A 26202-nucleotide genomic window follows, 5' to 3' on the forward strand; every position below is an offset into this window, starting at 1 on the left:
AAATAAAGTACTCCTGTAAGTTTTACATACTGTTTGCTAGCATATGCATACATGACTTTGGTATAACTTTTCGCTGTGATTTTGCAATCACTTACTTACACAGATGCCTACCTTGACTCATAGAAGTAGTACCACCAGAGGTCAATAGGACTACTTCAGTAAGTAAAGTTCAGCACATGCGCAAGTGTTTGGAGGACTCTGGCCTTACAATGCAAAAGTTTTCATCCACCCAAGGGTTCCCAGTTCTTTAAAATGAATCACAAATCATGAACAAGGTAATCCCCACCCCCTTCAAATACAGCCAGGCCAGCTCACACGCTAAATCATGCCCTGTACTAAACCTCCAAAAACCCCCTAGAAGCTGCTTCCCCACATCGAGAAGCCCTGCAGCATGCCTTAAATTGAATATCAACCAAGTCAGGCTTCTTTAGACCAGAGGGGATGGCAGATTTCGATATAGGTGGGGTGGAAGGCATGCTTGCCCAGTAGAACCAATAAAAAGCTGTTGATGAATTCAGCAGTCTCATGAACAGATCAAATTAAGGACCAAATATTGGAAGTTTTAGTCAGGCAAAATTCTCATTCACATTCAAGACCCATGTAACTAGCGACCAAAGTTAGGCCCCGATCCTGCATGGAGATCCAAGTGAACAGACCGCTGAGGTTTGGAACTGGGCAAAGCTCCACGATCTCTGTGAGAGTCCACGCACGCACAGCGCTTTGCACGACCTGGGCGGGCCTTTCTGCTAAAGCAGACTCGCTGGCCGAGATATTGCTTATGGATATGTAACATTTCAAACCCTTTCACATCGATCAGAGTGTATTCCCCACGTTGCAATTACTCTCCAGTCATTACTACCATGTGAACTTTACACCCCCCCCAAAAAATAAGCTAGTGGATAATTTCCCGGGAGACTCAATTGAACTAAAGATTGGCCCGCGCTCTTTCAGCAGCGTTGAAAACGAGTCAAGGAAGTCCCCAGATATTCTCCACCCGGCGGCACGTTCCATATTTCAATCACATGCTTTTGGATGCAAGCTGGGTGGGGGCAGCCCCTGAGGTGGGTGTGGGGCTCTCACAGGGATCGGGCAGCACGCCCGCCCACCCCAAACATACCAAAAAATAGAAAATAAAAAGGCCACCCTAAGCAAACAACAACAAAAACCAGTCTTTCACAATGTTCTGACTCCTAATGAATGGTTCTTTCCATGCGCCTTGCCAAGGTACATCCTTCTGCCTCTGCCCGCACAGTGGGATCCCTGAAGGACTGGGCGTGGAAGGCATGTGTGATCCCACCTCCTCTTCCCCGGACCGGGACAAGCCCCACAAGCAGCGCCTCCAGCTGTCACTTCTGTGTGGGGCTCTGGCCTTTGGAGTGCCGCGCTGCCTTTTCCCCCCTTCGGCGCCCCCCCCCGCCCCCCCTCAGCCGCGCGCTAGCCGCAGGCTCTAGCTAGCGGGGTGGACGCGCGGACTGATCCCCTGACTGGGCAGGTTTCGGGGCGCGGGGCGCTTTTCTGCGCGGAGGGCGGGGAAGCGCGCTAACTGCTCCGGGGCGGGAGCGCCTGCCCAGCCCCGCGTTCGGCCCCTGGCCGCGGTGCAGCCATTGAGTCCGCAGCCTTGGCTGGAGAGCAGGGGCCACACAGGCAGAGCAGAAAGTGAAAGTAACTTGTGCACGCGGAAGTCCCATGGGAAAAGCAGAGCCCCGCGGAGCCAGCGGGTCTCCCCCAGGGAAGATGCGGCCAGAGGGCTGGTGAGTCCGGGAACTCCCGCTCCTTCGCACAGCAGCGCGTGGCGCAGCCTGGCCCGGCGGATTGTGCACTCCCAGAGCCTCCCCTCGCGCTCTGCACCAGCCTCGCACCATGCACAAGCCTCTGCCACCACCATGACCGAGAAGCCACCAGCGCAGCGCTCTCCACCTCTCCCTGCGGACAATGTTCCATGGTAAGGGGCGCGCGCGCGCGCGCGGGGGACCCTCGCTCCCTCCCCGGAGCCGGCGACTCCTGCAGCCCTCCCGGCGCGCAGCCCCGGCGGATTTTGCACCTCAGCCCAGGCTGCCCGCTGCCCCCGCGGCGCGCGTCTCACCGGCTCCGCTGGTTCCCTGGCAGCTACCGCCCGCAATGGAGCAGCGGCGCCCGCGACGGTGCTTTTATCCTCCGTGTCCCGGCCGGGAATTTCCCAGCTTTTCAGAGCGAAAGTGGAAGCGCCCGGTTCCCAGCCCGCCCGGTGTCGGGAAATCAGGATTGCGTTGGTGGGAACTGCAGGAGTTGGGGAGCGGGCAAGGGAGCAAGGCCGGTGCAAACCCCTGCCCGCGGACGCCCCGCAGGGAAACTGGCTCCCCCAGGCAGCGGCTGGCCTCCCGGGAGCGGGTCCGCTGCCGCCCGTCCCCTCTCGGCTCCAGCAGGGAATAGCCGCCCTCCCCGCGGCGTGCGCCTTGCCCGCGGCATGCCGTGCCAAGCCGGGGGCAAGCAGGCACGCTGCACCGACCCCCGCTCAAAGTTGAGGCAGGCACCAAACAGGTGTCTCGGAGGGTCCCCACGCGCCCGGCCAGCGGCTCCTCAGCCGTAGGGTGACCAGCTGTCCCAATATTAGGGGGTTCGTCTTATATAGGCAGCTATCCCCGGGGGGAAAAAGTATCCGGATTTTTCACACTTGCTGTCTGGTCACCCTACCTCAGCCGAGGGGGAGGGAGATGTATTAAGCCTCCTGGGTTTGCAGGCTCTGGCAGAATCCTGCTCTGGGGCAGGGGCCTGCGCAGGAATAAAAATTCAGCTGCTTTTGGAAGGGCACTGCCCTGCGCGGCCAGAGGAGCTGCTTCCCTCCCCCCACTGTGCCCCCACTGATTAGGGGGGCTGTGCCCCTGCTTGCGCCCCCCCCTCACGCGTGCTCCTGCTTTGGGAAGCTTTGGGTGCAGGAAGGTAACACGCTCTTCTCTCCTTCAGGCCAATGGGGCATTTCCATGGCTTGGGGGGCTGAGGGACACAGCCGACCCTGACTGCCCAGTGGTCTGAGCCACAGCAGGGAAAGCCCAGACTGGACCTGCTGGTGCTTCTGAACAGCCTCCTTTGGAGGCTTTTGGAAGCATTGAAACCCCGCAAGGATGCTACAACCTGGTAGCTTTCTATTACTGTCGCTTAATCCACAGATATTGCAAGGGTGGTATAACATTGTGATTATAAGAAGTGATCTCCTGCCCCTGGGTGGTAGAACATTGATAGTGTGCCTGCCTGGCTCCCTTCTTGTACCATGAAGGGACTAAAGGTTGCTTTTTGTAAATATGAGCTTTTTCCTCTGCCTGAAACTCCCATGAATGTTAACTCTTGCTGGCTGGGGATTTTGGGAACTGGGATTTATGAACTCATATACTTTCACTGGAAGAGCAGAATGTTCACTTTGTTAAAAGTTTCATTTCCTTCAACACAGCAATGAGTCAGTGCAGATAAATGGATGCTCACTTTTTTTAATTATAAACAATCTGACAGAAAATCCTTTCCTTTCTCAATCGTCTGGCTCTCTCTTAACTCTTCTCATAGTATCAGTATTATGGGTTTATTAGGACCTAATTTACTAATGTAAAAAAACACATACACCCCGACAAACCTTTCAGGCCTTCTTTATAGACCATAGAGAAGCAAATAATAATAATAATGGCATAGGCCCAACTCTTTTTCCTTTGCAGGTTATCTTTAATCACAAACTGCTAGATTAAGTGGGTCTATGGCTACAGTGTTGTTGCCATATACTGATATGTGTAAGGGATGTGATTCATCCTTGTTTAATAAAAGAAGGTGAGGAGTCCTTGTGGCACCATAGAGACTAACAAATTTATTTGGGCATAAGCTTTCATGGGTGGGTTCTATCCCACGAAAGCTTATGCCCAAATAAATTTGTTAGTCTCTGAGGTGCCACAAGGACTCCTGATTGTTTTTGCTGATACAGACTAACACGGCTACCACTCTGAAACCATTCTTGTTTGGGGTTACTGATGGAATTTGTTGCACAGATGACAGACTTAGACCATTGTTATTTGTCTTTTGAAATATAAAACAACTGGGAAATTGTTAGTTATATTAGAGAAGATGGGGATTAGTATAAGAATTGTAAGGTGGATAAGGAACTGGTTAAAGGGGGAGAATGTAACAGATTGTGCCAAAAAGTGACTGGAAGAAGGTTACTAGTAGCATTCCTCAAGGATTGGTTTTAGGACTAATCTTACTCAATATTTTTATTACTGACCATGGCACAGAAAGTAGGGGTATGCTAATGGAATTTGATGGGGATACAAAGTTGGGAGGCAACGTCAGTACAGAGGAAGATCGGAATATTATACAGGAAGATTTGGATGACCTTGAAGACTAGAATAATGGAAATGGGATGGAATTCAATAATACAAAGTGCAAGGGTCATGTACCTAAGGTCTCATAATAATTTCTGCTACAAGCTGAGGGTTCATTAGTTGGAAGTGACAGATGAGGAGAGAGACCTGGCTGTGTTCCTTGATCACAGGATGACTATGAGCCAGCAACGTGATGCAGCTGTGAAACAGGCAACTGCAATCTTTGGATATATTCTGGTAGAGCTAGAAAAGTATTAATATCATATAAGATACTAGTAAGACCTCATTTGGAATATGGTGTACAGTTCTTGTCATACATGTTCAAGAAAGTTGAATTCAAACTGGAATGGGTGCAGAGAAGATTTACTAGGATGAACAAGGAATGGAGAGCTTATCATATGAGAGAAGACTGGAAGAGCTTGACTCATTTGGCCTAGCAAAAAGAAGGCTAAGAGGGGCTATGATTGCTCTCTATAAATACATTGGGAGGAGAGGGGGGTAAACACTAGGGCAGGTAAAGAGCTTTTTAGGAGAGTGTTGGCACAAGAACAAATGGATATAAACTGGCCATGAACAAATTGAGGCTGGAAATTAGGAGAAGGTTTCTAACCATCAGAGGGATGAAGTTCTGGAACAGCCTCTCAGTAGGAGTTGTGGGAGCAAACAACTTAATTAGTTTGAGGAGAGAGCTGGACAATGTGTAAGTGTGATTGTATGATGGGATAGGGTTCAGCAGCCCTGGGGCTCACTTCCAGTTTATGTCTCATGTTCCTAAGAGCACATGCTTCAGGGCTTCAGCTGGCCACCTGCTGCGGCTTTTCATTCTGTTTTGGTCGCCTTCCTCTGAAGCATCAGAGATGGCCACAGCTGGAGATTGGACACTGGACGGAGTGGGCCAGGGCTCTGGGGTGTCACTGAGCATTCTGTTTCTCGGGTGCTTGCCTGACTGGTTCTTGCTCACATGCTCGGAGTCTAACTGAATTTTTCCCCAGGTCAGATTGGTAGCAACCTTGTGTTTCCTTTGTCTTCCTCTGCAGAGTATGGGTGCCAGTCACTTGCCAGGGTTATCTGGGTACATCTCACTTAATCATTTCCCTGCCATTACAAGGCTTCTGCCAATGGTGCATACTAATCATCTAATTTCCTATGGGCTATAAAACTTCACAACCAAATTTAGAATAGAGTGTGGGGCAGTGTTGGTGGCCTGTGATATTCAGGAGGTCAGACTAGATGATCTAGTGTCCCTCTGACCTTAAACTCTATGACTCTGTAGAAGTCAGAGGTTTAAGTGCAGGATCAGGGACATATTATGTAATACATAGATGGCAGATACAGCCTTAATAAATTATAGGCTTTGACAGCCTTATATTTACTATATTTATGTCTTTATTCTCAAGGGATTACGAAGCTCTTTGGACCAGATTTTCAAAGTTAGTTAGGAGCCTAAAGATGCAGAAAGGTGCCTAGGGCTAGATCTACTGAGGAGTCTTAGACTCAGTATTGCAATGCCTAACTTTTACGCACCCTGCCAGCTAGTGTAATCCACAGCCCTAAATTAGGTGCCCAGGCTTCCTGTACTATGTGTGTTATATGTGCTCTTGTATATACGTTCTTAGGCCCTGACTAGGTCAGGGAATGTGTCATGAGATATTGAGCCTGTCACCTTTATTTGGCTTGTTTAAATCCAGCCCTGACTTTTAGTGGCCATAAATTATTTCCCTTGGATGGCTTTTCAGTGGCTTATGATTTTGGTGATGGGTGCCCTGGAAGTACCTAAGACAGGGACAAAGAATTTGCCTGTTACTCAAGCAAAACTCTCACTAAAAGTCAAAGGGAAACTTGCCCAAGAAAAGACTGTGAAATTTGACTAATAGCGATGAAAAGAGTTTCTCAATTCAGTTTCTACAGGGTAGCTGTCTACTCTATAGTATCCTCAATCAACACTACACAATTGACAATATCAGCAGAGAGGGATTGAGGGGGCGTGAAGACTGAACTATATTCTTATTCCTAGAGGTAATCCTTCCAAGACAGCATTAAGGTCCATTGGCAGGGAGCTGTGGCGAAACGTATGTTACAGAATAGCTGTTACATGGACTATGGCTGTAACTCTATTCCCATTGAATTCAGTTGGATTTCTGCATTGACTTCATGCAAAGCAAATTTGGCACATGGCTATTTTAGTTTCTAGGACTGGCAGCCTGCATGACTCTGAGGGGCCCAACCTTCCCAACCGAGGGCAAATAAGACAGTGTCTTTCATGAGCACTAACTTTACTTTAAAAAATGCCCCCACAAATCCAAATATTTTAAAAGTAAAATTATACTTGCAAACTTGTATACTTCATCTGCTGTATACTGTAGTACTTCAGGATTTCTAACAATACACTAAAGGATATTATTGTCCGCTCAACATAGTTATTGTTTTTGTTAGCATTAATGAAGTTTATGTTAATACCCCGAGGGCAACATACTCTGAAAACGCATTTAAAAGATACTTTTCTGACAAGGTATGTTTAAAGGCATTTTCACATTTCATACCCAAAATGGACTGTAATGTACCAGTTATTTGGTAGAGATGAACAATAAATCCCAGATAAACTACTATAAGAGACTTCATTACATAACAGTTAATCAAGCATACTCCGTAGTATTAAATATATACTTAATTGATGTTGTTGTAATCTAGTTTTTTTTAGGTCTGTGTTTGGGATTCTGCCACTGTTCATAGTTCTGTTGCCAGTAAATTCATCTACTTGTGTGATGGAAAATACAACTGTAATACGTGAAAAGTATGAGAATATCCTAAGCCACGATATTGATTTGCTGGTAGGTAGTCATATTCTTTTGTTTTAAATTTTTTTAAAAAGTAAAAGTCTTCTTTTTGTGAATAATTTTAAGGTTAATTCATGCTAAATGTCACATTTAAAGGCACACATTAAAATGGGTGTGCAGTTCTTTTTACGGGATATAACGATGCAGACTCTAATTTTGCACTCACACCTAGCTGTGAATGCCGTTATTTGCAGGTGCGAATGATATGACTCAGATGATTGTGTCCTTGCCACAGGTAGTTAGAGATATAAACCATTTAGGTTTAGATTGTATAACACCTAATCCCATTGGAGAGCACTTATGCAATAGTTGTGGTGAAGTCACTGAGACTACTTGTGTTTGTAAATGCTATTCAATATGAATAGAAGCTACATAATCTGACCCATAATTTCCATCTCTTTATAACTTTGCCTGAAGTTTTATGCCCTCTGTTGAATATATTCACAAACCGGAGTCAACATTTAAAAAACTGGCCCGCAGTCTTGATCTCTACCTCTCATTGCTGACAATGATCCCATTTGGAAATAATAATCATAACAATAATCCAGAAGACTGACATACCCAGACTATTAACCTAGTATTTTATATCTTTGTGCCAGCACATTAAATAGAATGCTGAAGTCAACAGCTCTCTACATCAAGTGAATCATTCCTAGTTGTTAGAATTCCACAGGAGACTGGGAAAAAATGAAAGTATTTGCTATTTAACTTGTATTTAAGGAGCTGTGAATTTAGTGCTCATGAAAGGTATGGGACTGTGAATATTGAAATCTCACAGAATAGGGGTAGCACGAGCACCTACTAAGCAGATTCCCTCATTTCGCAGCCAATGTGTGTTACCCCAGCTCTGGAGAGGTTAGTTCAGTCTCCATGTTTAATCAGTGCTTGTCTGTCTGTTTAGATTACCAGCAATAACTGTTAGTAATACTGTTTGTGTGGTAGAAGGTGTCCACTAACCTCTTGCCTGAGATCATAGAGTGATAGCAAATAACTTTCCATTACTACAAAACCTATGTTCTGGTTTGAACCTGGAATCTAGAGGCAGAAGGATCTTTACCTCCTTATCCTCACCAAGCCACCATAATTAATACTTCTGATAAGTACCATGCTGCTGAAGTGTGTGTAAGATATTGTTACTTTCCTTTTAGTTACTAATCTCTGTCTAGTCTGACTCGGAGCAGAATTTGCAAGGTTATGCTCAAGGCTAACTTTGATCTAGATTTCTGTAAATGCAGTGGTTCATAGAGCAAAAATATTAAAGAATAAAATAAAAACTTTGACTGTCAATAAGCAATGTCACCCCACAGAGAGAATAATGTTGATTTCTCGCCCAAACTATGGTATGCGTTTCTTAAATTCTCAAGGACCAAGGTTCCCATGATCATTCCCCCCCAGATTATGGGTGAGCTTAAAAGAATGGCAAGAGTAAATTATGATTTCTATTAGAGGTCACATGTGGCAATGCTCATTGTGATTTTGTTCCATATCTGGTGGCTGGAGACATTAACTACAGGCAGCTAGTGGGTTATATCCTGGCCCCCTTGAAGTCTAGGGGAGTTTTGCCATGGATTCCAGTGGGGCTAGGGTTTCATCCATTGTCTTTTTGTCCCACCCAGTGACCTACCTACCTACTTACCAACCAGAGCAATTACTGTGAAGCTATTTGAAAAAAGGCAGGCAGACCTGCTGACTGGCGGGCCCTTGTGTCTAGAATGGAATTTCAGCACTTCAGTAAACAAAGCTGTTTGATGCTCTCTTAATTGTTTTATGTCTTTGACTATTTGACTCTTCAGGGCTTTGTGTTGAGTACCTCCCTGTTTACACAATCTACTTCTACTGTCTCAAAAGTTTGAAGTCAGTTTTGCTCAGGTGTGCTTCTGAAACACTGACAAAGTTACAACAAAAATACAAAGGGAAACCCAAAGGATGGAGATGACTAAACCTTTCTTGTATTTGTTAAAATACAGGATGACATACTATTGATATGAATTAACTCATTTCTTCTGCAAGGTACAGAGAGACTTTAGAGGGGGGTTAGAAAGAAGAGTGAGAGAGAATGTGTTTCCATTGGGATCCAGAGGTATTACAAGCATCTGGGTGACATGAAGAAGGAAACAAAGGCAACAAACAGTGGTGGAGCAAAGGGGAAAGACTTACAGCTGAAGACATTTAGGGGATTTAGACACAACTTTTTTTTCATGTGAATAGAAGATGCATGCCAAAATCCCATTAGATGCCTTGGAAAATCTCAACCTGTGTATATTTCTTAAGAGAATAAACTTTAAACAAAAACAAAAAAAAAACACTGTTAAGAATCAAGTAATTAAGTGGAATCTGTAGTTTCAAAATTATAAACAGCTACCCTTGCAAACTATAGTTAAATTATTTCCTCCTTAGCTTACTTGCCAAGAAAAAATTCAGCACTCTCTATTTCCACTGCTACTTTTGATGCCATCCCAAAAAGCAGTGTAAGGAGTAAAGCTCATGAACTGTTGAAAGAGAAACCAAGGCAACTTGATTAGAACACTGTTACATTATTTAACATATGATCTATTATAGGAAAATATGTCTGAAGAGTATCGTGACAGGTGCTGCAGGAATAAAAGACATGAAAACCCCAGTGCAATTTTCTGCAATGATACTCAGGTAAAAGACAACTTCTTTGAATGATTGAATATGTCCGTTGCAATATAGGTGTGTGCGCGCCCTGAGCACTGTCACCAGAAAATACTCCCTCATCGGTATCTGTCAAGTCAGCTCTGGTGCCCTATAGTGCTACACATCCATAGTGTTGGTATATAGGGCACTGCTGACCACGTCCTCTCAGTTCCTTTTTACCACCTATGACGGTCGCTGGAAATGCTCTGTCCTTCTCTTGCAAGTCTTTCTCAGTGGACTTTGTTTCCTCTCTCTCTATACATATAGTTTTGTTCATAGTTTCTCTTGTAGTTGTTAGAGTTAGTTTCCTCTGCTTCCGTTACTGAGGCATGCTTTGGTGGCTGGGCTTCAAGCCTTGTGGCTCCTGCAGCAAGGCTGTGCCTCTGGCCTACCCACATTCCAGTTGCCTTAAGTGCTTAGGGGAAGCTTACTTTTGGGAGTGCTGCAAGAGTTGCAGGACTTCAAGCCCTGTATCAAAAATGACCAGGATGCTAGGCTGAAGTCCATCTTAATAGGAGCAGTGCTCAGACCTCGACTGGAGCCAAGCCATTCAAACTCAGCACCAAGCACCTTGGTGTCACTGAGGGGCACTCCTGCCGCTGTCCGGGCACATCAGCGCCATTCAGCATCTCCAGTGCTGAGGAAAAAACAAAAGAAAATGCCACTCAAGAGAGGACATTCCCCGACCCCTAGGATGGCCAGGCATGGAGACTAGAACAGAGTGTGACCTGCACTGGGCCACTCCATAGCCCTTGGTACTGTATAAAGGGAAGCTGGCCATGAGGGCCCAGTTCCAGTCTTCCCTGCCTTGACACTGGTCACTGGCACCGATGGGAACTGCTCCTCCGTGGTCTCTGGACAGAGACTTCTCGTCCTTGGAGTCAGAGGTGGAGTCACATATCTCCCACAGGAGCCAGCCCCAATAGGCAAGTCGGCACTATCCTGCAATGGACCTGGGCCAGGCCATACCATCGAGTTCTTGGCCTGCTGGCTAGTGGCAGGTGCCTGCACAGTGGTCCTTCTGGAACCTGTTGGCATTTCCCTTTATGCAGGGTCCTTGATGGAGGTGCTCATACTCGGTGGCTGTGAGGGTAGAGTGCTGCCACTTCTTCAAGCAGAGCCTGATCCAGGCTCTGGTACCAAGTACCAGGAGCCAGCATCACGGGACCTGGCTCGTGCCAAAAGCAAAGAGTTGTAGTGCTCCCTGCCAGTGCAAGCCTCCTCCTCCTCTTCTCCTGATGAGGCCATGACGGGAACTGACATATCACCCTCTCATGATGACTATAAGGCCCAAGAGGAGTTTCTTAAGAGAGTGGCCCAAAACCTGGGCATTCAGGTGGAGGGGGTTCAGGAGTCCTCCCACTCTTTGGTGGACATCTTGTGACCCTTCCTCTCAATGAAGCCATCATGGACCCAATAAAAGCCCTACAATAAACCCTGGTGTCCCTACTTCCCATGGCCAAGAAGGCTGAAAAAGAAGTACTTTGTCCTGGCTAGAGAATATGAGTTTTTGCATCCTCATCCCACCCTCACCTCCACAGGATACCTGGTGGTCTCTGCTGCCAATGAGCAAGAGTGACAGGGGTTACAAAGGGTGATCCCCAAAGCTAGACACAAAAAAGCTAGACCTGTTTGGGAGGAAAGTCTATTCAACTGAGGGTTTGCAGCTCAGGATCACTAATGAAAAGCACTCCTGAGCAGATGTGACTTTAACACTTGGGATTCCTTGTTAAAGTTTAAGGACTCGATGCCCCAAGAGACCAAATGGGAATTCTCCTCTTTGGTGGAGGAAGGGAAGTTCGTAGCAAGGGCTTCCTTACAAGTGGCCCTGGATGCTGAGGATTCAGAGACCAGATCCATGGCCTCCACAGTGGTCATGTGTAGGGGTTCCTGGCTCCAAGTCTCAGGCCTCCCACATGAGGTTCAGTAGACCCTCTAGGACCTTCCCTTTGAGGGCACTTCGCTCTTCTCAAAGCAGACAGACTTCAAGCTTCATGACCTCAAGGACTCCAGGGATACTCTGAAGTCCCTGGGCTTCTACACTCCTGGTGTCTTTGAGAAGCATAATAGGCTCCAACATTCCTCCTGGTTCTTCCCTCTGCCTGCCCTGCAGAACTCTCAGAGAAAGAGGAGTAAAGGCTTCAGGCAGAGGCCTTCACCCCAGTCCTCCTCAACATCAGTGCCCGCTCCTCCCAGATATTCAGGGGGCTCTAAGTAGGCCTTTTGATGTGGCACTTAAGGACACCATACCAGTCACAGAAACTTTGGATCCAACCTATCCTTTGTTTGCGGACTGCTTAGAATCATAGAATCATAGAATATCAGGGTTGGAAGGGACCCCAGAAGGTCATCTAGTCCAACCCCCTGCTCGAAGCAGGACCAATTCCCAGTTAAATCATCCCAGCCAGGGCTTTGTCAAGCCTGACCTTAAAAACCTCTAAGGAAGGAGATTCTACCACCTCCCTAGGTAACGCATTCCAGTGTTTCACCACCGTCATAGTGAAAAAGTTTTTCCTAATATCCAATCTAAACCTCCCCCACTGCAACTTGAGACCATTACTCCTCGTTCTGTCAAACGTCCCACTTCCTCCAGGCAATGGTCCCATATTACTACAGACCATTGGGTACTGAGCACAATAGAAGTGGGATATACTCTTCAATTCAGTTCTTCCCTCCCACCTCACCCCTCTCCCCATCCCTCTTCAGGGACTCCTCTCACAAGCAACTTCTGGCCCAAGAGGTGCAGTCGCTTCTACAGGTGGGAGCCATGGAAGAGGTTCCACAGAATTTAAGGGTTGGGGGTTCTACTCCCGGCTTTTGGGATTCAGAAAAAACATGGGGGGGTCTCAGACCTATCCTGGACGTGCGCCAGTTAAAAGTTATCTCAAGAAGCTAAAGTTCTGTATGGTCTCCTTGGAGTCCATCCCCTCCCTGGATCTAGGGGATTGGTACATCGCCTTTGATTTGAGAGATGCCTATTTTCACGCACCAATTTTTCAGGGACATAGGAGGTTCCTCAGATTGGTAGTGGATCATGTGCACTACTAGTTTGCAGTTCTCCCGTTCAGCCTGTCAGCTACCCCACAAGTTTTTACAAAGTGCATGGCAGTAGTAGCAGCCTTCTTGAGGATCCAAGGGGTGCAGGTGTATCTTTAGCTCATTGACTGGCTGGTCAGAGGCCAAACCAGGGCTCAGGAGGAGTCCAGCATCCACCTCATCCAGTTGACTTTCCAGGACCTGGGTCTGCTTATAAATACACAGAGATCCAACCTTACCCCGTTTCAGAGAATAGAGTTTATCTGATCTGTGTTTGTCAGAGTTGTCATATGGCCACATGTAGTTATGTAGTGCATACGCGAGACTACACCTCAGACCTCTCCCAACATAGCTGGCCTCGGTGAACTCACCAAACTGCCATCATCTGGATATGATCCTTACAATTCCTCGCCTGGTTCTCAACTCGCTCGATCGGTGGCAGGACCCACTGGTGGTTTGCAAGGGCATCTCATTTTCATGGCCCCATCCATCACTATCCCTGGCCACAGAATCATCAGCACTGGGCTGGGGAACTCACTTGGGTCCCCTGAGAACTCAAGGCCTGTGGTCCCCAGAAGAGCTCTTTCTACACATCAACATCAGGGAGCTCAGGGCAGTCCTTGTGGCTTGTCGGGCATTCCTGCCTCATGTTACAGGCAAAAATGCGTTGGTTCTAACAGACAACATGGTGGGCATGTTCTGTGCCTTCCTCCCCCCTGTGTTGGGAGGCAGTTCAGTTGTGGGATTTTTGTATAACCTACTTGATTAATCTTGAAGCCTCCTACCTACCAGGAGCACAAAACGAGCTGGTAGATCACCTCAACAGATCCTTGTCTGATCACCATGAGTGATCCCTTGCCTAGATGTTGGGGTCATTTCCTAGCAGTGGGGAACTCCCCAGGTAGATCTGTTTGCTACAAAGCACAACAGGAAGTGTCACCAGTTCTGCTCCCTTTTGCGTCACAGCCCCGAGTCACTTTCAGATGCTTTCCTTCTTCCATGGACAGGTCACCTGTTCTGTGCTTTCCCTCCTATTCCACTTGTGCACAAGGTCCTGTTGAAAATCAAGCGGGACCAAGTGCAGGTCATTCTGATAGCTCCGGCTTGGCCCTGCCCGCATTGGTTTGCCTCTCTGCTGGACTCTCAGTGGCGTCACCAATCCCACTACTTCTACATCCAGACCTGATCTCTCAGGACCATGGTCATCTGCTCCACCTGAACCTTGGGTCCCTCCACCTGATGACCTGGATGCTCCATGGCTAACCCCCACAGAACTAGCCTGCTTGAAGCAGGTCCTTGAGGTTGTACTAGGAAGCAGAAAGCCTTCCACCGAGTGACTTACCTGGCAGAATGGAAGTGGTTTGCTATTTGGTCTTCCCAGAAGGGTGTCTCGCCTATGTGATTGTCACTGCCGTTCATTCTAGAGTACTTACTGCACTTGAAACTGCAGTCGATTAGAGTTTAAGCGTGGCATCGATTAGAGTCCGCCTGGCAGCAATCTCTGCTTTTCACCCTTGGGTGACCGATCCATCTTTCTAACCATTTCCTTAAGGGCTTTGAGAGGTTGTACCCTCAGGTGCAACAGCCAGTCCCCCCTCCCCTGAGACCTCAGCCTTGTCTTATGAAAGCTTATAGGTCCCCCGTTCAAGCCACTGGCAACTTGCTTGTTACTGTACCTCTCCTGGAAGGTGACCTTCTTAGTGGCCATTACTTCAACCAGAAGAGTTTCAGAGATCTGTGCCCTCACTTTGGAGCCGCTGTACACAGTGTTCTTTAAGGATAAGGTGCAGTTGTGTCCTCACCCTGCTCTTCTTCCAAAAGGTGGTCTCCTGGGTCCATAGCAATCAAGCTATCTTCCTACTGGTTTTCTATCCGAAGCCACATACAAACAGGGAAGAGCAAAGGCTCCACTCATTAGATGTTAGGTTTGCACTAGCTTTCTACATAGAAAGGACCAAACAGTTTCGGAAATCCACCTAGATGTTTGTAGCGGTTGCAAACGGGATGAAAGGTCTCTCCATCTCAGCTCAGATAATTTCATTATGGATCATGTCGTGTATGGATGACATTATGGATCACATGTGTAACAAACTAGCAGGTGTTCCCATCCTAACCACTCATTCAACAAGGACACAAAGGGTCTTCAGCAGCGTTTTGAGGACAGGTCCTTATTCACGACATTTTTAGCACAGCAACTTGGTTGTTGGTGCACACATTTGCTTCTCATTATGCCGTTACTCAGCAGGCTAGGGACAATGCTGGATTTAGCCAAGCTGAGTTGCAGTCAGCATGTCAGTAAACTCTGAGCCGTCCACCTACAGAAGAGCATAAGAAAGCCCAGTATCCTGTCTTCTGACAGTGGCATATGCCAGGTGCCCCAGAGGGATGAACAGAATAGGTAATCATCATGTGATCCGTTCCCTGTCGCCCATTCCCAGCTTCCAGCAAACAGAGGCTAGGGACACCTGTACAACTGCTAGGGAATCTCCTACGTTGGAATGGACATGTGCAATCACTCAAAAAAGAAAACCTTTCTGTAACTTGTTCAAGAGGTGTTACACATGTCCATTCCAAGACCCACCCTCCTACCCATCTTATCAGAGTTGGCTGGAAAGAAGGAACTCAGGAGGTATGGGGTTGGCAGTGCCCTATATACCAAAGGACACATGGCCCTAGAACACACCAGAGCCGACCCGATGGATACCACTGAGGGAAAAATTTCTGGCAACTGTGCTCGGGGTGCACACACATCTACATTGGAATGGACATGTGCAACACATCTCGAAGAATAACAGTTCCAGAAAGGTTAGTACATTTTTCCCCCCAGAGTTTACTTGCCTTGTGTGTTGTTGATTTCTTTTCTGTATAATCCAATCCCTGTGTGACAAATTCTGTTGATGGGTACTGTTATGTTGTAATCACAGCAAGTCCTGGTATTCAGAATTTGTATTATAGAACTGTTCATTTTAAAACTTGCAATGGTTAGACTGCTGGTGTGCTGAGGCCACAGCCTATCATATTGACCAATATTGTCTCATTGTTTCCTTATACTCCTCCTCCCATACCTGTCAGTCTGTCTCCATCAGTTTCTTATATTTAGCTTATAAACTCTTTGAGTCAGAGACCATCTTTTTTTCCATGTTTGTACAGAGTCAAGCATAGTGGGCTCCTAAAAGCTAATAAAATAATTTCCTTTTAATCTTTTCTGGGCCTAAAATTTATGCATACTGCACATAATTACTTGATTTTTATTTGAATCTTTAAATAGTAATTCTGTATCCAAAGAAGCCAATATCTCATACTACAGAGATTATATTCACTTATCAAAATACTGATTTTTAAAAAATATTTTCATTCAATATGGAATGAAGAACAGGATGCCGTCTTTGTGTCAGTTAGCTTACAAGTAAACGTTAATCTTTCAAATGCTTTGTTTTATTTTCCTACCAGAATTTTTTCTGGTGTTACCAATACAACTAAACCTTCACTTCAGATATTGATCTTTAAGTCTATGTATGTAAGACATCTTTTACAAAATAATCTGCACTTTCTAGTAAGAAGTATTTGTAAAATAATGTGGCAGACATTGTCCCCATGTAGAAGCCAAAGTTGTTAATGGGGGGTAGGGGGGAAATCTCATTACTATACATACTAATATTTATAAATTCACACATAGGTAATTGTCATAACCACAGAATCACTTTTTAAAATTTGATATATTAGTTTGCTTTAGACAAGGTCAAAACCCACCAGTGTCAGTTGTAATTGCAGACTGAATTCAACACATCTAGTAATGCTTCATACACTACAAGAATCTGAAAATTTAGTCAGGTTAGTCACATGATATATTGGAAGAGAACAGCATAACAAGCTAAACAAGCTAATGCGTACTGAAACTGTAAAATCTAAGGGAACTCAAACTCAAGGCTTCTTTTCTTTATTTCTTTCTTCATAGGAAATAAGGTCATTACAGAATATGGCATGTGACTTGCTTAAATTCTTTAATAAACAAAAGATCAACAAAGATTTCAGATGGCAAACTGCTGTGGTTTCATGTATGACATTAGAAATTCTACAGTGCAGATGTGATAGGGGGAGCAAAAATAGAAAGGTAAGTTGTTGGGAGAGCCTACAAATTATCTTGCATATTTTTATCTAAAAAAGAAAGTACATTGCTCTCTAAGGCTCTTCAGAATAGAAGGTTACTACCATCAACCAAAATGAAACGTTCTAAAACTCATCCTATATAGTATGCCCCTTGACACAGAGTTTAAGGCTCTGATGTAAAGCCCATTGACGTCTATGGAAAGATTCTATGGTAAGCACTAACGCTTTTCAAAATAAGTACTCTGATAATATTTTTGAACCTTAATTTTTCAGTTTCACCCTTTAATAGCTCAGCTTTTACTGTACTATCTGGCACTTTACCCACCAGAAAGCTCTATAGATGTCTGATCGTCATTGAAAGTCCGGTTGGTGCGGGGCCGTCAGGCTCCCTACCTGGCTCCGTGTAGCTCCCTGGAAGCAGCGACATGATATCCCTGCTGCTCCTAGGTGGAGGAATGGTCACAGGGGTTCCGTGCACTGCCCCTGGCCCCCTCGCTGGCTCCACAGCTCCCACTGGCTGGGAACTGCGGCCAATAGGAGCTGTGGGGGCGGCGCCTGTGGGTGGAGGCAGCGCACGGAGTCCCTGTGACCATTCCTCCACCTAGGAGCAGCAGGGACATCATGTCGCTGCTTCCGGGGAGCTACACGGAGCCAGGTGGGGAGCCTGACGGCCCCATGCCAACCAGACTTTCAATGACGATCAGACATCTATAGAGCTTTCTGGTGGGTAAAGTCCCAGATAGCTCAGCTTTTACTGTACTATTAAAGGGTGAAACTGAAAAATTATGATTCAAAAATATTATCACAGTACTTATTTTGAAAAGCGTTAGTGCTTACCATAGCCGCCCAGCCGTGCCTCTGCCTAGGAGCAGCAGGGACATCATGTCGCCTCTTATGGGGAGCCACCCCAGGTGAGTGCAGGACAGATCTGACACCCTGAAACCGCTCTCGTGCCCCAACCTCCTGCCGTGAGCTCCCTCCCGCACCCAAACTCCCTCCCAGAGCCCATGCCCCCCCCACCCCAACCCCCTCTTCCACCCACACCCCGTCCCACACTCCAAACCCCATAGCCCCAGCTGGAGCCCCCTCCTGCAGCCCAAACCCCTCAGCCCTGGCCCCACCCCAGAGCCTGCACCCCCAGCCAGAGCCCTCATCCCTTCGCACACCCAGTCCTCAGCCTGGCTCTCCCTCCCACACCCTGAACCCCTAATTTCTGACCCCACACTGCCAGCCCAGAGCCCATATCCCCTTCCACACCCCATCTCCCTACAATTGGTAATGTATAACTCTTAGTTAACCGGCATATTTGATTAACTGGCACCCCCCTATTCCCCCAACATGCCGGATAACAAAGCTTTTGCTCTAATTGGATTTGGGGTTTTTATACGCATTAACTAACCAAGGATTAGGCCAGTTCAGTACTTGCATGTGAACCCTTCAGAGCACCACTGGATGCTACAGGAAGGTGTGCTGGTAGTTCAGCAGGTGGCTTCTTTCTTCGGAGTCAAAACTGAGTTTTCTGGTTTGGTGTAAAGAGCCACTGTGCCTCTAGTGCAGAGGTGGGCAAACTACGGCCCATGGGCCACATCCAGCCTGTGGGACCGTCCTGCCCCGCCCCTCCCCCACTGTCCCCCCTGCCTTGCAGCCTCCGCTCGCTGTGTGGGCAGCGCGGCTGGCTCCGGCTGGGTGGCGCAGCTTCCAGTCCTGCCTATCTGAGCGGCATGGTAAGCAGCGGATGGTTGGATAAGGGGCAGGGGGTGCCAGGGGACAGGGAGCAGTTGGATGGGGTGGAGGTGGGGGGGAAGGGTGGTCAGGGGACGGGGAACAGGGGAGTTGGATAGGCATGGGAGTCCCGGGGGGCCTGTCAGGGGCAGGGGTGTGGATAGGGGTTGGGGCAGTCAGGGGACAGGGAGCAGGGGGGGTTGGATAAGGGGTGGGGTCCCGGGGGGGGCGGTTAGGGGTGGCAGGGTCCCGGGAGGGGGCAGACACGGAGAAGGGGTTGGATAGGGGGTGGGGTCCTGGGGGGACGGTTAGAGGCAGGGGGTTCAGGGAGGGGGTGGTCAGGGGACAAGGAGCAGGGTGGGGTTGGACTGGTTGGGGGTTCTGAGGGGGGCAGTCAGGGGGCGGGAAGTGGGAGGGGGCGGGGAGCCAGGCTGTATATGGAGGCACAGCCTTCCCTACTCGGCCCTCCATACGGTTTCACAACCCCAGTGTGGCCCTCATGCCAAAAAAAGTTTGCCCAGCCCTACTCTAGTGGTTTGATCTGGTTGTGATCACAAGTGACTAAGATTCTATGGCCTTATTGTGAGTAGCCCAGTGTTCTGGCTCAGTTAGGTTAATTATATTTATTGATTGTTTTATGTTTTAAAGTATTTCTCTGCAGAAAGGAACATAAGCTCATCTCGATTAACAATTTAAAAACTATTCTTTTACAGGTTTGCATATTGGTTACACAAACCAGCAAAGACACAACAGGGGCACAAGGCCCCAAGAAAAAATGTTGCCAAGAATTATGTGAACTAAAGGAAACTATATCTAGTCTCAGATCCTGCTGGAATAAGTTTGAAAAAGATATTGCTAGGTAAAAAACTTAAGATGCAGTCCTTTCTGTTTTTTCAAAGTGCCATTGCTAGATACCTTTGCACTTTACATGCATTCTTCAAGTGTATCTGTCTGCTTACGTAAATACTTTTTGCCAAAGTCCTGATGAGACGATCCTATGCCTTGTTCCTGGGGACAAAGCCATTGGAAACCAACAAATTGAACTGCTGAAGTACAAGAAGTGGAAGCTAACAACACAATTGGAAGCAAAGACAAACAGAATAGAATGCTGTAGCCCCACCTTCACACAATGAAAAGTACTTAGACTCTGTAGCTATCTACAAGTACTTGGTCATGTTTTTTGAGTACCTTTATATGACTTTAAGGTGAGAAGAAACTTTTTAGATGCCTACTGCGATGCCTACTGCCTTGGAAACTGCAAGGAAAGAAAAATGTCAAATTAATAGGATGTTTTATGTAGCCACATCATGGATCAAAATTAACAGTTATGCTAGTTAAGAATGGCTCCTGAGCCAGTTCTGCTGATGCAATAATATTTGAAGTACTGGTATCTGATGGGATCTGCAAACTGCTTAGAAGGCCAAAAAAATGAAACCAGGTCTCTGCCACAGGAAAGGTATGGGAATGAATTATTTTTACTCAGCCTAGGGAGAGGTATCATTTTTGGAGGGATCTAGCACAGATGCTGCTGAAGTAGCTAGAGGCAAGACAGAGTAAGGCCTGTGGATACAGAAAAGGGTAGCTCCTGAACATGAGGAAGATCAGCTGACTGGAGAAAATACTAGCTTTGTGGATTTGGTAATCACAGTTAGCTGCAGGAATAGTTAGAATAGCTTACATTAATTGTGATGACTTTAGTGTATATATTTTACATAGTGTATTTAACATAAAACAGACATGACTTAAGATATGTATGAGTATTTTCAGAGAATAATATATTGGCATTTTACTAATTATATGTCCATATTTAATTTTTGATGAATTTATAAATATTTATTAGTTGCTTATACCTCACAATTTCTTACTTAGATATTACTACTCCTTTTGTAACAAAACCCACTTGTAACATATCTAACAAAATGGTGTCTCTTTTGGTATCATTGCTTCTGTTCTAGTTTTTTGGTATATGAGAATATCATAGACAGAGCTGATAATGCCACCTGTAGTTAAGGTTAACTGACTGTCACATGTGTTCTACTCAGTGTAGTGTGGCACCTCCTTCCGGCAATTCGCTCCGCCTGGTTCAGTGCCCCTTTTCTTCTCTTCCACCATTGCTGTTCTCCTCCCACTGATGGAGTCACACCATGGCTGCTTTGTGACTCAGCCCTCCAGCCAAGCCACACTGCGATTTCCCCTTCAGAGGAAGTCTTTCCAAGTCTCTGCACATGCAGCATCAGGCAGTCCTCATGCCCACTACTACCCTGACTATGTCAATCCTGCAGTGACTCAGGCAGTCTTCCCATTCACTGCCCCAAGCAACACCGCTCTACCAATAGGTATGAGGGGAACCCTGGCCCTCCCTGTATGCTGGGTTCCAGCCCAGGGCCCTGTAGCAAGCAGTTAATTGGCTACACCAACCTTACTACTCTCACCCCGGACTACTTCCTACTGTGCTTTTCCCAAGCTTTTCATTCTCCAGACCCCTTTCTCTTAGGCCTACTAAGTAAATCCTTTCTCAGAGGGTTCCTATCCTCCCCACTTCACTAAACCTCAGAGAGAGAGACTACAGGCTTCCTCCATGCAGCCTCCCACACCGTTGTCAGTTTCTTGACTTTATAGAAGCCCCACCTATTCCCTTACAGGTGAGTTTCATTCGAATTAGTGGCCTCCCCACAAGCTAAATCTCCCCTATTTGCAGCTTAACTGACTGATTGGGCCCCCTCACCTAATTCAGTTTCTTCAGGACTGATGTAGGGTGCACACCCCATCACACACTTCCCACTATAAGATCCTGTTTTCAGTTGCTTATAACTTTTCCACATTGTTCAGGCTGAAATTTTCAATGTAAGGTGTCTATCTCAGGCTAATATTTATTTATTGGAAGCTTGAGTTATTTCAAGGAACAAGATTAGGGAAGCCTACATTGTTTTGCCCTTGTTCAAAAAAATTATTGCAACTTTTCCATTGAGAAACTCTAGCATTCCATGCGCCAGAGCAAGAATGTTAGGAACTGTTAAGAAAAGGATAGAAAATAAGACAAAATATCATAATGCCACTATATGGCACATATATGCTACTATATGGCATAATGCCACAACTCATGGTGTGCCCGCACATTGAATACTGTGTCCATTTCTGGTCACCCTATCCCATAAAGGATACAGTGGAACTGGAGAAGTTTCAGAGAAAGGCAACAAACATGATCAAAGGTATGGAACAGCTTCCAGCTAAGGAGAGACTAAAAAGTGTAGGGCTGTTCACCCAACTAGATATGATAGAAGTCTATAAAATCATGAATGGTGCAGAGAAAAGTATTATTTATTCTTTTCCACAATACAAAAACCATGGGTCACCCAATGAAATTAATAAGCAGCAGGTTTAATACAAACAAGAGGAAGTATTTTTCACACAATGCACAATTAACCCGTGGAACTCATTGCCATTGGGTGTTGTGATGGCTAACAGTATAACTAGGTTCAAAAAAGAACTAAATAAATTCATGGAAGATAGGTCCATCAATTGCTATTAGCCAAGATGGTCAGGGGTGTAACCCTATGCTCAGGGCAATCCTAAACCTCTGACTTCCAGAAGCTGGAAGGGGAAGACAGGGTGGATCACTCCAGCTGCCCTGTTCTTTACACTCCCCTTGAAGCTCTGGTAGCGGCTATTCTCAGAGATAGGATACTGAGCTGGATGGATCATTGGTCTGACCCAGTATGGGAGCCCTTATGCTCTTAAGGGCTTGAAATTTGGCAAAGTGGGTCACCCTGCTGTCAAGAGTTGTGCCTTTTGCTATGCTTGTGAAAATTGGATCCAAGATATAAGCCTTCAAATATTCCAGTTTACACATCCTAATTAGAGACTTGGCAGGTAAAGTCTCAGAAAATCAATCTGCACTGAGCACGCTCCAGCCCAGGAATGCAGGGACTGAGCACATTAATTCAGCCTTCTTATGCATATGCATTATGATGCAGTCTTTAATTACATGATTACACATTTTTCCACGGGACCCCTGCCTCATTCAGTGCACAGGATAAACAGTGCTTTAGGAACAAATCAGGGTTGTGTAATGAAAAAGGCTGTTGTCTGTAGGGCCTCTGCCTCATTTGTTGCAGAAGTTGGAAGGTACGTAGTGAAGAAGGCAGGTGACTGTAAAAAGAGAAAGGATAGTCGTATGGTAATAGAAATTGAATGCCACCCTGGAGAACTGGATTCTATCTCTGTTGTGGGGAAGTGTACCTTTAAGAGGGTTTGGCAAGAGCCAACTGGAACAAGTTGTGTTATGCAGAAGGCTCATGTGCAATGCTGGTCAGTTAGAAGTCAGACACCGAATGAAGTGGAAACACTGTCAGATTCCTTGGCTCAGAGTGATTTTCAATCTGAACACCACACCTGCCTCTGCCACAGAGTTCCTGTGTGATGCTGGACAAGTCAGTAAACCAACATTTTTACAGCTGGCCATTAGTTGTGTTTCTCATTTTAAGGGTCCACCTAGCATCTGACTTACAGAAGTGCTGAAGTACACACACTATTGCAACTGAAGTCAGTTGGAGCCGTGCTTTGAACATGTAACGTGCTATACAAATGCTAAGGGCTTTGAAAAATTAGACCCTGTCTCCCACAAATTGGGCATCCCAAATTAGTGGACAGTTGGCCTTAATTTATCTCAGTTATGCAGCTATAAAATGGGGATATAATACCCTTACCAAATCTTACAGAGGAGACAAATTCATTATTGTATGTGAAGCACTCGGTTCCTATTTCAAGAGGACGATGGAAATGTCCCTGAAGAAGTGAATAATGCTGTATTCAGGGCAGCATTGGGATGGTGGCAGTAAAATAAAGCCTGGGGGCACACTTTGAAATAGGCAGATAAACATAAAATATTGAAGAACTACTCATTCATTGATGAGCAGGGGTCCCATGGAAAAAATAGTGTGTGATCATGTCATTAAACACAAATATAATGCATATGCCTGTGGAATTAAAGATGCACATTCCAGAATTTCTTAACTTTTGAGTGCTTGCCTTCAGAATCTTAACCTTCTTCTACTGTAGGTTTTTTGGGTGTTCATTATGTAATAAAAATAAGTCACCTACAAACTCACCTTTAAAAATTATACAGGCCACAATATGTGACTAAGAGCTGGTACTTCCATAAAACTGCATGAGCCTTCACTGACTTGCAAAATTTGGACTATTCTGATTGCTTTGTAAGATATTCCTACTCTTTCAGGGTTGCAGAGTGTCTAAGAAGGGATTCCATGGCGCCAGCTTCACCAAAGCATAATCTTTCCATCTGGCCAATGTATACAGAATACAGGCAATAATTGGCAACATTGCCTTCATAGCCTATTGCAGGAAGTATGAATCATCATAGTGCTCTATAAATTAAGCTGTTGTAAACCGAGAACTATTTGGAAATCAAAACTTACAGCTAAGTAGTGCAGGAGAATTATCTCCTGTGTCCTATATAAGACATTCCTGTTAATACACCTCAGAATAATATTAGCCTTTTTAGCAACAGCATATTATTGACTCATATTCAATTTGTGATCCACTATAATCCCTGATCCTTTTCAGCAGTACTACTGCCTAGAAAGTTGTTCCCCATTCTGTATATATGCTTTTGATTTTTCCTTCCTTTCACTTAATTTAATTTCATCTTGTTGATTTTAGACCGTCTGATTTATTAAAATTGTTTTGTATTTTAATCCTCTCCTCCAAAGTCCTTACAACTCCTCGCAACTTGGTTTCATCTGTAAATTTTATAAGCATATTCTCCACTCCATTATCCAAGTCATTAATGAAAATATTGAATAGTGTCAGACCCAGGACTGACCTGTGCGTGACCCATTAGATACACCCTCCCATCTTGACAATGAATCACTGATAAGCACTGAGTATATAGCATAGTAATTTAATCTAGACCACATTTCCCAAGTTTCCTTTTGAATATGTTGTAGAATTGTGTCAAAAGCCTTATTAAAATCAAGATATATCACATCTACAGCCTGATCCAGCGTAAGGGTGGTCATAGGAAATGGAAGGTACTTACTAGTAACTTGTGGCACCTTAGAGAAGTGGGTTTTAGCCCATGAAAGCTTATGCCCAAATAAATTTGTTAGTCTCTAAGGTGCCACAAGTACTCCTCATTCTTTTTGCTGATACACACTAACACGGCTACCATTCTGAAACCTGTTACTAGTAACTGGAGTTCTTCAAGATGCACTCTGTATATTCATATTCTTGGGGATGTGCCGATCCAGTGCAGCAAGGATGGTGGAACCTTCTAGTAACAGTGCCTATTAGAGAAACCTTGCCCCTCACTTTCTGTCCCTCGAGTTCGCATCAGAGCTGGGATGTGGCTACAGGAGAGGCATTGGTGCCATTGCTGCCTCAGTTCCTTCCAAATGCTAATGCAGAATACCAAGTAAAGATACAATTAGGACTCTGCAGAAGCAGGGAATGTGGGCAGGGAATGTGAATGTGCAGAGTGCATCTCCAAGTACTCCAGTTACAAGTAACCTCCATTTCTTCTTCCAGTGCCGTCTGAATATTCCTATTCTTGGGAAAGTTTGGCGAGCAGTACCTTTATAAGGAAGGAGGGGTGAAGCCCTCATTTAACAACCATTGAAGTACTGCCCTACCAAAACAAGCACTGGACACAAATTCTAAATCTAGTACATATTGAGCCCATGTAATGGCCTTGCAAAACACAATAGGAACATGTCTGCGAAATGCTGTAGATATGGCCACCCCCCAGTACTGTAAGCTCTAAGAGAAGAAGGAAGGGAAAGTGAAGTTCACCTTTAACACTCCTCAATACCAAGTCTGACCCATCTAGATAGTGACTGAGCTGAAAGAGCCCTACTCTTTGAAGAACCAATAAAGAGACAAACAATTTAGAACATCTGAAGACCTTCATTATATCCAGGTAATATGAGAGAACTCTTTTTCATATAAGGAATGTGATCTAGCATCTCGCTTATGTATATGAGGTTTTGGGAAAAATACAGGTTTATATATTGATTTACATGAAAATTGGAAACAACCTTTTGAATTAATCTGGGACATGACCTAAGGACCATCTTGTATCTATGAAAAATAGCATAGGGAGGATCATCCATTAATGCATGCAACTCACATATTCTTCTAGCAGAATTGATTGCCAAAATGAAAGCTGTTTTTACTGAAAGGTGAAAAAGGGAGCAATCTCATGACGACTCATAAGGGGCAGAAATTAACTGAGTCAATACTAAATTTAAATTCCACAAAGGGACAGGATCTCTAGTGGGTGGATAAAGATTCAATAGACCCTTCAAAATTTTCTTTACCATGTTATATGATAAAATGGGTTTGTCTCTAGGCTGCATGTGTACCGATGAAATAGCCACTAAGTGTATTCTAATAGATGACTCAGATAGACCCTCTTTTTAAAAGTGTAATAGATATTCTAAGATCATTTGAATCAGGGCTGAGACTGGATTTTCATTCTTATTTCCTGCCAA

At 45.4% G+C, this 26202-nt stretch overlaps 1 protein-coding gene across 1 annotated transcript; it reads left to right on the plus strand.

Moving 5' to 3' along the window:
* Positions 1-1608: 1608 nt before the first annotated feature.
* Positions 1609-20420, plus strand: IL7 (interleukin 7). Its single transcript, XM_084622034.1, has 5 exons — positions 1609-1942; positions 7023-7162; positions 9728-9814; positions 16818-16973; positions 19405-20420. Exons 1-5 carry the CDS (start codon positions 1933-1935, stop codon positions 19552-19554), a joined length of 543 nt encoding a protein of 180 aa, XP_084478160.1. The 5' UTR covers positions 1609-1932; the 3' UTR covers positions 19555-20420.
* The last annotated feature ends 5782 nt before the right edge of the window (positions 20421-26202 follow it).

This window comes from Lepidochelys olivacea (assembly GCF_965140295.1).
Source record: "Lepidochelys olivacea isolate rLepOli2 genome assembly, chromosome: 2".
NCBI classification, from domain to species: Eukaryota; Metazoa; Chordata; order Testudines; family Cheloniidae; genus Lepidochelys; species Lepidochelys olivacea.

Bases quoted from the DNA above. Each gene is read 5' to 3' on its own strand.
- IL7 (XM_084622034.1), top strand. The intron at 9,815-16,817 runs GTAAAAGACAAC...CTTTCTTCATAG, and splicing joins TTTTCTGCAATGATACTCAG to GAAATAAGGTCATTACAGAA. The intron at 16,974-19,404 runs GTAAGTTGTTGG...ATTCTTTTACAG, and splicing joins GGGGGAGCAAAAATAGAAAG to GTTTGCATATTGGTTACACA.